We start from the raw sequence: 13,156 nt of genomic DNA on the forward strand, positions 1-13,156 counted from the left end.
TTGCCTTTACTTTTGGGATCCAGAGAAATCAAAAAAGGTTAAAAGTTCTGTTTCAGGGTATGTCTGAAATTCACTACTGACACAGATTTACTGCGAAGGAAGCCAACGTTCCTTCTAATAATTAAATAGGACTTTGATCTGAAGGTACCACCCCTCTTCGCAAATCCCTTCATTGGGGTTGAAAGAGCATTGCACTTCCTTGATGCTAGAAGATGTCTCTATTTCCTTCAAACATACTGATCAACCTTTTGCATCCTATGGGCATTTCAATAAGAGCAATCTCATATCCTTTTTCCTCCTTCCGATACATATATATATATATATATATATATATATATATATATATATATATATATATATATATATATATATATATATATATATATATATATAATGTCAATAATGATGCTGCTTTCTATTTTAATTCGGTAATTTATTTAGCTATATCTGCTGTTCTCCAGTGTTCGTGTCTTTGATGGATTCAGATGCAGCCCTTCCTTCACATTGCTCTGAATCTCTCTGGGTATTTCCAGCTGCTCACCATAAGTGCTTTGAACTCAGAACTGTGTTTGCTTCTAGTAGGAATGGAGATCAGAGCACATTCACCTCTTTTTCTGTGGTTTGGGTAACTTCCAGTGAAGTGGATTGGCTACTAAACTAATTGTTTTTTTAGCTTATTTCTTTAACGGTTTTGTCTTATTCACTAATATTAAAGTCCACCAGAGGCTCCTATCTTGATGGCTGGGAATGATTCAAGCATGCGGATCCATTAATGATACCAAAGCTTTTAAACCGCAGTTACAGATAAGCAACTTATTTCTTTTTTGTGCTGCAATGTGGGTGAGGGACGCCACTGAACTAGAATAGAAAAGTCACCTATGGCATCTCTTCAAGGCACTCTGTCCTATGCGTCTGCCTATTCTGCAGAATTTCAACAACTAGTTACCAACTGCCAAACACAATGAGCTCTGTTGAGGAATGCTTGCATACTTACCTGTACGAAGAAGCTCCCCTGATAGTCCTAAACATTGAAAATGGCTTCTTCAGTGCCACCATTAAGCTGCCTCTACCAGGCTGCACAGAGGGTCTAGATCAAGGCTCCTCCCTTACAACGTGCCCATCTTTGGCTTCAACATAGTAACCCGGCTTGCATGCTTGCATGCCTTATCTCTGCTCATATCCTTTCATTGCATAGTGGGGATCTGAAGGTAATATCTCGGAGAATGCTGAGTTTAGTGATGTAAATTATCCAATCGATTGTACAGTTAAATTCGTATAGAAATTTGATTGCAGCTCCTTAGATTGATGTTTAGTATGTTCCAAATAAAGGTTTCTGGCCTCAGTGTCTTAGTTCAGGATTACTTCAGTCGATATGTGTTTTGCTTTAATTGTATATGCCACTCAGGCATTCTTAAGTTTTTTTCCTGTCTTTAATCGAGTAAGATGGTCATTAAATATTATAAATCTGTGGTCCACTTTTTGTGGGCTTGTGATGTAAGCTTTGGGCTGATGGGCAGGAATCGTATGTATCCTCCAACCAGTTTGGAGAATGGAACTTGTTTTGTTGAAGTTATTCAATAGTATTCTTTGGATTTGCAAGATTAAATCCAGCTCAAGTAGTACAAATTGAACTTTAGCAGGCGGGATGTGTTTGCAGAATAAAAGAATTGTGTTAATGAAATGGATATGCAAAGTGTATTTAACTCCCAAAGTGAAGTCTGTGTTGAAAACATGGGATCACCATGTGAAACAACAACTGGGGTAATGGACCGAAAGAATGTTAGCTCTTTTCTTTTCTGCTGCCCCATGATTTGAGTGCATGCAGATCACAAATCCATACCACCATGATGCAGGCCCTTTGTTCACATCCTGTTACACAAAGTACCCTGATTGTGTGACTCTCTATACTCCTTGAATTTCATTGCTTCTTAAATTCTATCTTTTTACAGTATGTCATCAGGTATACAAAACACCCACAAAATATAACTGTTGGTGGCTAGACTTCTATCCATATGCACCAGAAATGTATCTACTGCTAAAGAGACCAAGGGGCTGATTTAGGGTTTGGAGGAAGGGTGTCCCATCACAATCTTGAATGATATCACGTCCGCCTTATTACAATTGCATTAGGCTACATTGGAGTATGCTCCTGTTTCTTGGTGTAAACCTAAAACTTTGGGGGTGATAAATTTGTTGTATGGGGATTTTTGGATATGCTCAGTTTAGGTTACTGATCTTTTTTTCAGGATACTTGCCCACGAACTCCACTGGCTACTCCTCAGTGCACACCTCCACGCACTCCATCTCCTGCGGAAATTGTACAGTTGCATGTGACAACTCCAGTCTTATCCCCTCAAAGTTCGATATCGGAGGATGAAGCATCAAAACGGAAGTCTCCAAATAAAGCAGGTAATCTAGGTGGGAGAAACGATTTACAGAACAGAATGTTTTGTTAATTGGACATTGCAAACCTATTGCGAGTAGTTTTAGACTGGCCATGCACTATTTGTTCACCTGTGCTAATTGACAAATTATTAATGAAATGCCTGTCATAACCTTTCAGTTATTGAGAATTAATTGAACCAAAGCACCATTCAAAAACTGACTTGCTTTTTCTTAATTTTATATTTCAATATTTTTGTTAAGTAGATCATAATATGCATTTCTCAGATATGGCTTAATATGACTCCCACATTTGAGGAAGTGTAAGCAGGGAAGGGAAGACATCAGAGTCATCATAGCTCCGGGAGTCGTCATCATTCCTCGGGCTCCCAGTCCTCAGGTAAGAGGCACAAGAAGTCGAAGAGGCGTCATCGCTCTTCTGACTCCCCACCACGCTCGCGCGACGCGGCCGGGGGTTCGGGCGACACTGGCCACGCAGCTCCGCCGGAGCCGCAGGCGTCGCGGCCTGCTCCATACCCGCCGGTCCCTGGGCAGTATGCGACGCCGGAGGAGATCAAGGCCTTCCTCGTGGCCATGAGGTCGCTCACTCCTCCGTCTGGTTCCGCGGCGCCTTCTGGCCAAGCAGCCCAACTGGGTCCCCAAGCGGGCCGGGCGCCGTCGGCGACTTCGGTCCCGACGCCGCAGGGTCCCGCTGGATCCGGTTCCGGATCCGGGTCGTCGCCGGTCGAACTCATGACCTCGCCGGCCCCCAGGGTGTCGCCCCCGGCGCCGTCCCACAACGATGTCGTCCCTGGTCCTACCCTCGATTCGGGTCCGGCGCCATATTCAACGCCACTAGCAGATTTTTACTTCTACTACCCGGCCCATTCCTTTGAACCTGAGTATCAGGAGATGGGTGGCGAGGAGGATTGGGAGGGGTCTGAGGACCCTCTGGCACGTGAGTGCCAGCCTAATCAGGACTGGGCAGGTGAGCTAGGGGATGCCAGTGGTCTGGACACTTCGCCAGACACTGGTTTTGTCTCCCCTCCTACCGTGGCTACGGAGGAGGGGGCTGCCTATAGTGTGGTATTGACGCGGGCGGCCAAGGCCTTATCCCTTGTACTCCCGGTCGCGGCCGTGAGGACTGACCTCCTCACTGAGGTCCTTAAACCGCAAGCAATCTTCTCAGAGCCTCTGGTGACGTTTCATGAGGCCTTATCTGACGTTCTTTTGAGCACCTGGTCCAGGCCTGCTACAGGTCCCCCTGTAGATAGGAACACGGCTAGACGCCATCGCCCGGCTCCGGGCGACCCTTGCTTCCTGTCCACCCACCCCCGGGAGCCTGGTCATACAGGCCTCTAACTCCCAGACCGCATTCCCGACGGCTCCCCCCGATCGGGAATCCAAGAGGTACAAACAGTATGGCAAGAAGATGTTCTCCTCACTAAGTTTGGGGTTGCAGTCCGTTAACACCGCGTGCCTCTTGGGCCGTTATACCCACTCTCTCTGGGACACGGTCGTGGCTGTGCTGCCAAAATGTCCGGAGGAGGCCCGGACTAAACTTGCCCAAGCCCCTGCGGAAGGTCGAGATGCGGCACGGTATTCCATCCGGTGTGGACTGGATACCACGGACTCGCTGGGTAGAGCGATGGCAACGACGGTGGCGATTCGTCGCCACGCCTGGCTGAGGTCCGCCAACTTTTCGGCTGATGTCCAAAACACACTTATGGACATGCCGTTTGATGGCCGTCGCCTCTTTGGCGACAAGCCAGACAGTGCGCTTGAGCGCTTTAAGGACTCCAGGGCTACGGCCAAGTCCTTGGGCCTGTCGGCCCACGCCAGCAACCTGCTGCCTTTCGCTCCTTTCGTGGCCAAGGAAGGGGCTCCCCCACACGTCCTGCCAGCCACGGGCCACAGACCAACATCCAGCGCGGTGGCGGACGTGGTAACCGCCGTGGCGGTGCCCGGGGACAATGGCGAGGCCAGTCCACATCCACTCCCGCAGCATCCGCCTCAAAGCCTTCCTAGTCCGAGCTTTCAGGCCCACATGACGCCAGTGGGGGTCAGGGTTCGCCATCACCTCCTTCACTGGCGCAACATCACTTCGGACAGGTGGGTGCTGTATATCGTCCAAAGGGGCTACTCCCTCCCCTTTGAGGCGACCCCTCCAGCCATGCCACCGCGTGTCGGGGGATCACTTGAATCTTCTGCGAGGGGAAGTTAAGGCCCTCTTGGTCAAGGGGGCCATCGAGCGCGTTCCTGGGCCAGAAGTAGGGTGTGGTTGTTATTCCCACTACTTTCTGGTTCCCAAGAAGGGCAAAGGGGGCCTACACCCTATCATGGACCTGCGGAACGTCAACGGTTTGCTCTGGAAGGAGAAGTTCAAGATGCTGACTTTGGCGCAGGTCTTATCTGCCCTGGACCCGGGAGACTAGATGGTAGCGTTCAACTTGCAGGACGCTTAATTTCACATCCCCGTCTTGCGACCCACCGGCGTTAACTGCGGTTCGCGGTAGTCCACGAGCACTTTCAGTTTACCGTGCTCCCCTTCGGCCTTACCAGCGCCCCACGGGTGTTCACGAAAGTGATGGCGGTGGTCGCAGCTTATCTGCGCAGGTTAGGGGTTTCAGTCTTCCCCTACCTCGACGACTTGTTGTTGAAGGCGGGCTCGCCCCAGACAGTCGTCAGCCACCTTCTGCACCTGCTGGGGTTCTCCATCAATGTGCCAAAGTCACACATGTGTCCCTCTCAGAAGCTCCTCTTCATCGAAGCGGTTCTAGACTCGGCACAGTTTCAGGTTCATCTTCCCGAACAGCGGGTTTGGGATATTCAGGCTCTGATTCCGATCTTTCAGCCGTTATCCCGAGTCTCGGTCAGGTTGACGCTGCGGCTTCTGGGGCTGATGGCCTCCTGCATCCTTCTGTTGCATCACACCAGGTGGCGGATGCGGGCTCTGCAGTGGGACCTGAAGTTTCAGTGGGCTCAGCATCAGGGCAACTTGTCCGACCATGTCTTGATCTCGGAGAGCACTGCAAGACAGTTGCAGTGGTGGCTCACGGACCGCGATTGGGTCAGCGGCAGATCCCTCTCCCTACCCCAACCGGAGCATGGGGAGAGGCGGAGATCAGAGGCCTCTGGTCTCCGGCGGAGTCCCGGCTCCACATCAACCTTCTGGAGCTGCGGGCGATCCAGCTTGCACTGAAGGCATTCCTCCCCTCTGTCCGGGGGAGTGTAGTGCAGGTGTTCACGGACAACACCACCGCCCTGTGGTACAGCAACAAACAGGGCGGGGTGGGGTCGTGGACCCTATGCCAGGAGGCTCTGCGCCTCTGGCAGTGGATGGAACATCAGGGCGTGATCTTGGTGGTTCAACACCTGGCAGGACTTGAACCTTGTTCTGACTTATCTGATTTGCGCTCCTTTCGAGCCACTTCATAACTGTCCTCTTCGTCTCCTTACTCTGAAGACTGCATTCCTGTTTGCCATCACCTCTGCCAGGAGGGTGAGTGAGCTCCAGGCTCTTTCCTCTAAACCTCCTTTCCTTTCTGCCCATCCGGACAAAGTTGTGTTGCCAACGCAACCCTCTTTCCTGCCCAAGGTAGTCACGGCCTTCCCCATTGGGCAGTCCAACACCTTGCCCACCTTCTTTCCGCCTCCGCATCCCTCGAAAGAGGAAGAGAGGCTTCACCGTCTGGACCCAAAACGTGCGCTCTCATTCTATTTGGATCGCACACGCCAGTTCCGGGTGGATGACCAACTCTCTGTTGGTTACGTGGGCGATAAGAAAGGTCAGGCGGTGCACAAGCGTACCATCTCTCGGTGGGTCGTGTTCTGCATCAAGGCATGCTATTCTTTGGCTAAAAAGGAGCCTCCTGTTGGGCTGAGGGCCCATTCCACTCGGGCCACGGCGGCTACTACTGCCCTGGGTCGGGGAGTCCCCTTGCAGGACATCTGTCAGGCAGCTACATGGGCCTCGCTGCACACTTTTGCAAGACACTACTGCCTGGACAGCCAAGTCCGGAGAGATGGCTTTTACGACCGTTCCGTTCTCCAGGACTTTCTGGTGTGATCATTGGTTCGCAGACCCACCACCGGGGTTGTTATTGCTGGGGTATCTATTCTAAGGTAAGGAATCTAATACTAACCTGTTTCTTTCAGATGCACAAGTTACTTACCCTCGGTAATGATATATCTGTAAGATACAGTTAGTACTAGATTCCTTACCGCCCTACCCATCCTCCCCGTTCTGCGAACCGATATCTAGGGTTAAGGTCATCCCCTTTCAGGGCCCTAGTGTCCGGGCAGCAGTGTTGGTTTTTATCATGGCTCAGCGTTTGTGGCGCGGAAAAACTATGTATAATAACTGACGTCAGCGCGCGAGGGCGGCGGCTAAGTACTCCGACGACGTCATCCCGGCACCAACGACGCCGACGACGGACACGGTGCCGCAGACGACGCCTACCGACGCGCAGGGGTACTGCTACGCAAAAGTGTCAGGATCCAGTCTGATGCCTGGGGATATTCTAAGGTAAGGAATCTAATACTAACTACTGTTTCTTACAGATATATCGTTACCGAAGGTAAGTAACTTGTGCTTTAGCACTAAAGTCAGTGTCTTGCTTTCATTGGCCTTGTATGGTGCTTGATTTGTTTCCATTTTCAGAGGTCCTGCCAATGAGCTGTTAGAAAATGTAGCCACCACATGTATAGGGTGTTGCCTACTGATTGATCTGCAATTCTCCTTTGGCCTGTGCCCCATCTGGATCCAACAAGGGTTCCAACTATGGACTGTGACCAATCATAGTCCAGTTTTCCATTTCTTATTGTTTTGTCTAGTAGGCCTTGTACACTTTCTTATACAATATTTTCACAGTGCATTACCTATAGAGTTATTAGAGTAGCACTGTATCTATGTTGGCAAATAAAGCATAGTATCTGATAGACATCTAGTCGCAGATTCCTTAACTTAGAATATCCTCAGGCATCAGACTAGATTCGGAAAACTAACGTTCTCGGAAGTGACGTCAATGGAGCCATATAAGTCCCTACCTCCCACAGTGGGGGTAGGGACTCAGGTCGGTGTTTGCCGGCGGGTTCGCCCTCGGTGCCGACTTAGTGCCTCAACACCGAGTTGTGACGTCGGGACACGGCCCGGAGGGGCTTCCCACTCTGACGTCTGGGCCTCCTGCAGTGTCTTCGCACAGAACCTGTGTGTCAGCATTGAATGCAGCTGCAGCGCGGAGCTAGACTCAGTCGACTTCGTTCCTTACTGTAGATTCCCACCTCGGTGGAGGTCGAGTCGACACCGGGCAGGCGAGTCCTCTTTGGTGGTCGTCAACATCGATCTGATGCCATCTCGACGTCGGTCGATGCCGTTTCCCTCCCCGGCTGTTCCTCTGTTTGTAGTCAAGTCAAGTCAAGTCATAAAATTTGTATAGCGCACTACATACCCATAGGGTTTCAAGGCGCTTAGGAAGAGGAGGAGGATTATTTGTCAAATATCCACGTTTTAAGCTGCTTTCTGAACGCTAGGTGGTTCTGGGTGAGGCGGAGGTAAGCGGGGAGTGAGTTCCATGTTTTAGCAGCCAGGTAAGAAAAGGATCTGCCTCCCATGGTGGTCTTGTTGATGCGAGGTACAGTGGCTAGGGCTTGGTCGGAAGAGCGTAGTTGGCGGGAGGGGGTGTAGAAGGACAGTCGGGAGTTGAGGCAGTCTGGTCCGATGTCGTAAAGTGATTTGTGTGCGTGGGTGAGCAGTCGGAAAGTGATCCTCTTATTGATGGGTAGCCAGTGTAGGTCTTTAAGGTGACCAGAGATGTGTTCGTTGCGTGGGATGTCTAATATGAGCCTGGCTGAGGCGTTTTGGATTCGTTGGAGTTTCTTCTGGAGTTTAGCGGTAGTGCCTGCGTAGAGGGTGTTTCCGTAGTCCAGTCGGCTCGTGACCAGGGCGTGGGTGACTGTTTTCCTAGTTTCGGAGGGGATCCAGCGGAATGTTTTTCTGAGCATGCGAAGAATGTTGAAGCAGGAAGAGGATACGGCGCTGACTTGTTTGTTCATTGAGAGTGAAGAGTCCAGAATGACGCCAAGGTTCCGTGCGTGGTCTGTCGGGATGGGTGCTTTTCCGAGGGCTTCCGGCCACCAGGAGTCGTCCCAAGCAGAGGGGGATGTGCCTAGGATGAGGACTTCTGTTTTGTCTGAGTTCAGTTTCAGACGGCTTTGTTTCATCCATTCGGCGACTTCTTTCATTCCTTCGTGCAGGTTAGCTTTGGCGGCGCCGGGGTCATTGGTGAGAGAAAGGATCAGTTGAGAGGACTTGTAGACTTGTAGAGGACTTGACCTCGCAGGGTTCTCCACCCCAGGGTTGTTTCACTGCTCCATGAAGCAGGTGCCCATGGGGCACTGGCCGGCTCGTCATTCTGCGGAGCATCTGTCGTTTGGTGGACGTATTAGCATGCAGCCGTCCCCTACCGATGACTTGCTGTAACCGCATTGGATGGCTAGCACAGCGTTTGCGAGGACGGTTTGCAGGGCTGTGGATATCTTGCAGATGCAACCACCCTCTGTCTCCCTGCCTTTGGATCCTTTGTTGGATCTTCTCCATCAGGGCACTGTGAACGCGGAGCCCTTGTTAACTTTTTGCGGGTTATTACATGGTGTCCTTCTGGGAACTTGGGCAAGGTCCTCATCTGGGGACCCAGTGGATTGTGCTATTGCACATCGCCCGGCTCCAGATGACCCTCCCTGTTTGTCTCTCCATCCTAGGGCTCAAGGACTTGTGGTCCAGGCAGCACTCCCTTTCTCTCCTCCCCGTTGCTTCCTCCCACTGGGGAGTCTAGGTGGTTAGAGTTGTGTGGCCCCAATGTCTTCGCGTCCACCAGCTCAGGTGTTCGGTCCCCGAACATGTCCGGCGTGTTTGCTCGGGCTTCTTTTGCCCTTTGGGGCTCAGTCGAGTAATTTCTTCCCTCTTTGCCGGAGGGCCCTCGTGCTGACCTGAACCAGCGTATTCAAGATGGCCACCACATGGCACAGTTTTCCATCTGGTCGGCCATGGACACCACTGACTCCGTGGGTCGAGCTATGGCCAGGTCAGTTGCTCTGCGTCGCCATACGTTCCTATGCGATGGCAGTTTCCCGGACAATGTTCGGGAGCGACTCCGGGATCTGCCCTTTGATGGGGTCAACTAGTTTGACGGACATGTCGAATCGGCGGTCCAGCGCCTCATGTCTGGGTCCCCATGACTCCCATGGTTTTTAGTCCTCATGGTGAACATTTGATTTCATATGCAGTATTATCACTGCTTTTCTGGGTTCCGTTTCTGGGTTCAAGACGTTATTTCCCAGACGGGTTGTATGGCTGATCAGCCGTGTTTTTCCTCTTCCTTTGGTACAGCTGAGCAGCCGTTTATACATTTATTTTTTGACCTCTGCCTATGAGCTTGTCTCAAGAGGTGTTCCTTACTTTTTATAGGGATGTGACATACACTATGTTGGGTAGCTGTTAGCTATTATGTAGCTGATTTTCCTTGCACCAGGAAGTTTTGGAGGCTCCAGTGGAGTCCTCCTCATATATTTTCTGTCCCTCTGGGGACTTCTCCTATGGGTTATATTGTAGGTTTCTCACTTCGTTTTGTCTTCCTGCTGGGGTAGGACGCCTCCTCTGAGGAGACCCATGGACTGGCGTGGCCCTCTCTTGGAGCTTCTGTGTTGCAGCCTACAGTTGTTCCATAGCACTCTCCTGCGTCTGTGGATGCAGCCTGCTCCGGTGTATTGTTGTAGTTCTGCCATTCCGATTCGCCCCAGGGAATTTCACGTCCTCCTGTCTTGCCTTTTCGACTCTTTCAGCTTTTGTTATGTTCCTGGCAACATTGTCTGTCTTCAGCATGAGTACGCGTCCATGTAGTCATCTTGTTCTTCTCCGAATGGTTTCTTTCTGCGTTCTAGGCGGGCACCACATGTGGATCCACACTGTTATGTTATGTTAACAACAACTTCTAAAGCGCACGGGCACCCAAGAGTTTCATGGTGCTATTGGTGAGGAAATTGCCGACAGATAACCCATGCAGATGCTTGCTTAAAAAGCCAGGTCTTTAAAGCTTTCCTGAATACCAAAATATTATCACAGCTTCTGATTGTCAGAGGAAGGGCATTCCAGACTTGAGGGGCAAGATGGGCGAAGCGACAGCCACCTTGTCGCTACCGTTTAAAAGAGGGAATGGTGAGTAAATAAAGATAGGCTGAACGGAGATTTCGGGTAGGCTCATACTTCACAATCATACTGTTAATGGACCTGGGGCTTTTCCCATGGAGGACTTTGAAGGCCAGGCAGCCGGCCTTAAATGCAACCCATTGGGCAATAGATAGCCAGTGGAGATCAACCAGCAGTGATCTTGCCGAACGCCATTTGGGCTATTTGTCAATAAGTCTGGCCGCTTGATTCTGAATGATTTCTAAGCGCCTTGTTAAGAATGCAGGTAAGCCCAGGTAGATAGATTCGAAAAGTCCAGCCGAGAGAGGACCAATGTGAGCACCACCTGTAAGAGAGCCGAATGGGTCAGCAGGTGGGAGATTTTTTTAATTTTGCGCAATTGATGGAAGCTAGAAGAGATCACAGCTCCCGCCTGTCCTCTGAGTGAGAGATCTGCGTTAAGGCTAATCCCCAGACTTTTCACCGAGGAAGAAGGCGAGGGAGGTGGCCCTAGTTCTATCGGCCAGAAGTGCAGGCCCCAGCTAACCTCGCTTTTCCCCAGGAGCACCAACTCTGTCTTGCCTGGGTTAAGTTTCAGGTGGTTCTGATCCATCCACCGCTAGATATGCAGCGTGGTGGCCTGAAATTCACAGACAGAGTCCGGGGAGTCCAAAGAGAATTTTAATTGCAGATCGTCGGCATAATTAAAGATTACGACCTTTCTGTTTTTTAAAGAATATAATAGGGGCTTAAGATATAAATTAAACAGGAGCGGGGACAGGGAGGAGCCTTGAGGGACCCCACAAGTAGGGACACGCTTTGGGGCAGTGAAGTTCCCAAGCCTAACATCCTGGGTACGATCAGTCAGGAAAGATTTGACCCAGCTGAGTGCAGAGCCATGCAGGCCGGCCTGTGCGACACAGTGCAATAAGATGGTGTGGCCAACCGTGTCGAACTCTGCCGACAAGTCCAGGAGCACTAGGGCTTGATTTATACCCCTGTCAGCGTTGGATCTGATGGTGTCCAGGACTGCTAGGATCACAGTCTGTGTTGAATGCGCCGGACGAAAGCCAGCTTGGTTGGGTTCCAAATAGTCTGTTGATTCTGTGAAGTTGGAAAGGCACCTAGCCACATGTGCTACCAAGATTTTAGCTCCAAACAGGAGGAGAGATATAGGCCGGTAATTGGAAAGGTTGTAGGGATCAGTCCCGGATTTTTTGATAAGGGGAACCACCATTGCATTTTTAAAGGCGCCAGGGACCTTACCCTGCCCAAGTGACTCATTAAGAAGGGGTAGTACACTTTGAGGTAGAGCTGGAAAACTGTCTTGTAAGACATGAGGGGGACAACAGTCATTGGATGAGCCCGATTTGACCCGGGTCATAAGTTCAGGTAATATAGAGGGATTGATGGGAGGGATAGAATCTAATGTGAAGGGATTGCCAGGCATGTCTTCCAGAAAGTCCAGGTTAGTGCATTTAGGTATACTCTCTTTGATAGTGGCTATTTTATCCAAAAACAAGTCATTTAAGCTCTTGAGTGGATACTTGAGCTGAAGCTGTTCTGTCGTCATTGCATAAGTCATCCACAACCTTGAAGATTGTCTTAGATTTATTTTCTGCTTTTAAAATTCTCTCAGAAAAATAAGCCGCTTTGGTATTCAATATGGTATGGGAAGGGGTCCCAGTAAACATGAACAATAATAACAAAGAAAATATAAACAATCAAAGAAACCAATTATAAAGACACATTGTTTTATTCACAATGTGCTAGTATCATGTATATACGTCACTTTAAACATACATTGATCAGTGACTATTTAGTAGTGCCCCAAAGGTTGGGAAAGGGGGGAGGGTTTGTGATACGTGTGGGTAATAGGTGAAGGAAAAGAGGGTTTTCAGTGACAGTAAAAATCGGCGAATAGGAGTAATTCAATGTAGTTACATATCAATGTACCCAAACAAAACGACCAATAGGTTCATATAAATTCTTTCACAAAAATCATACTCCAAAAGCACAACTAATGAGAGCAATAGGGTGTGGAGTTGACTGCATAAACCAAAATGATGTCGACGTTTCGACCCTCGTTCGCAGATGTGGGTTTAAATCTTGCCGTGGGGTCTTCTTCAGGACTGGGGAGATGGGGGCACGTGACCACCGAGGTGGTGTGCAAAGGGACCCGTTAGGTGGAGGGTAGATATCGGTAGTCGATCGAGGTATCACTCGGAACCGCCTAATGAATTATTGGTCGGGGGTCCGTAGAAGCATCAGAAGGGAAAGTAACTCCGACAGCCGTGTTGCTTCAACTCTCGGCGTGGGGTAGCAGGCACTCGCGCTGTGGGTTTAAATCTTGCCGTGGGGTCTTCTTCAGGACTGGGGACTGGGGACTGTACATTGATATGTAACTACATTGAATTACTCCTATTCGCCGATTTTTACTGTCACTGAAAACCCTCTTTTCCTTCACCTATTACCCACACGTATCACAAACCCTCCCCCCTTTCCCAACCTTTGGGGCACTACTAAATAGTCACTGATCAATGTATGTTTAAAGTGACGTATATACATGATACTAGCACATTGTGAATAAAA

General features: G+C 49.9%; 1 protein-coding gene across 2 annotated transcripts in view; it reads left to right on the forward strand.

Annotated features, from left to right (window-relative positions):
• KIAA0586 (KIAA0586 ortholog) overlaps positions 1-13,156 on the forward strand; it is a 637,696-nt gene that overhangs the window by 376,398 nt on the left and 248,142 nt on the right. For both annotated transcript variants that reach the window (XM_086937986.1, XM_086937987.1), the window contains exon 22: positions 2,247-2,409. In XM_086937986.1, the coding sequence (XP_086794112.1) occupies positions 2,247-2,409 (163 nt within the window). The remainder of the gene's footprint in view (positions 1-2,246; positions 2,410-13,156) is intronic.

This window comes from Lissotriton vulgaris, chromosome 9 (genome assembly GCF_964263255.1).
Source record: "Lissotriton vulgaris chromosome 9, aLisVul1.2, whole genome shotgun sequence".
NCBI lineage: Eukaryota > Metazoa > Chordata > Amphibia > Caudata > Salamandridae > Lissotriton > Lissotriton vulgaris.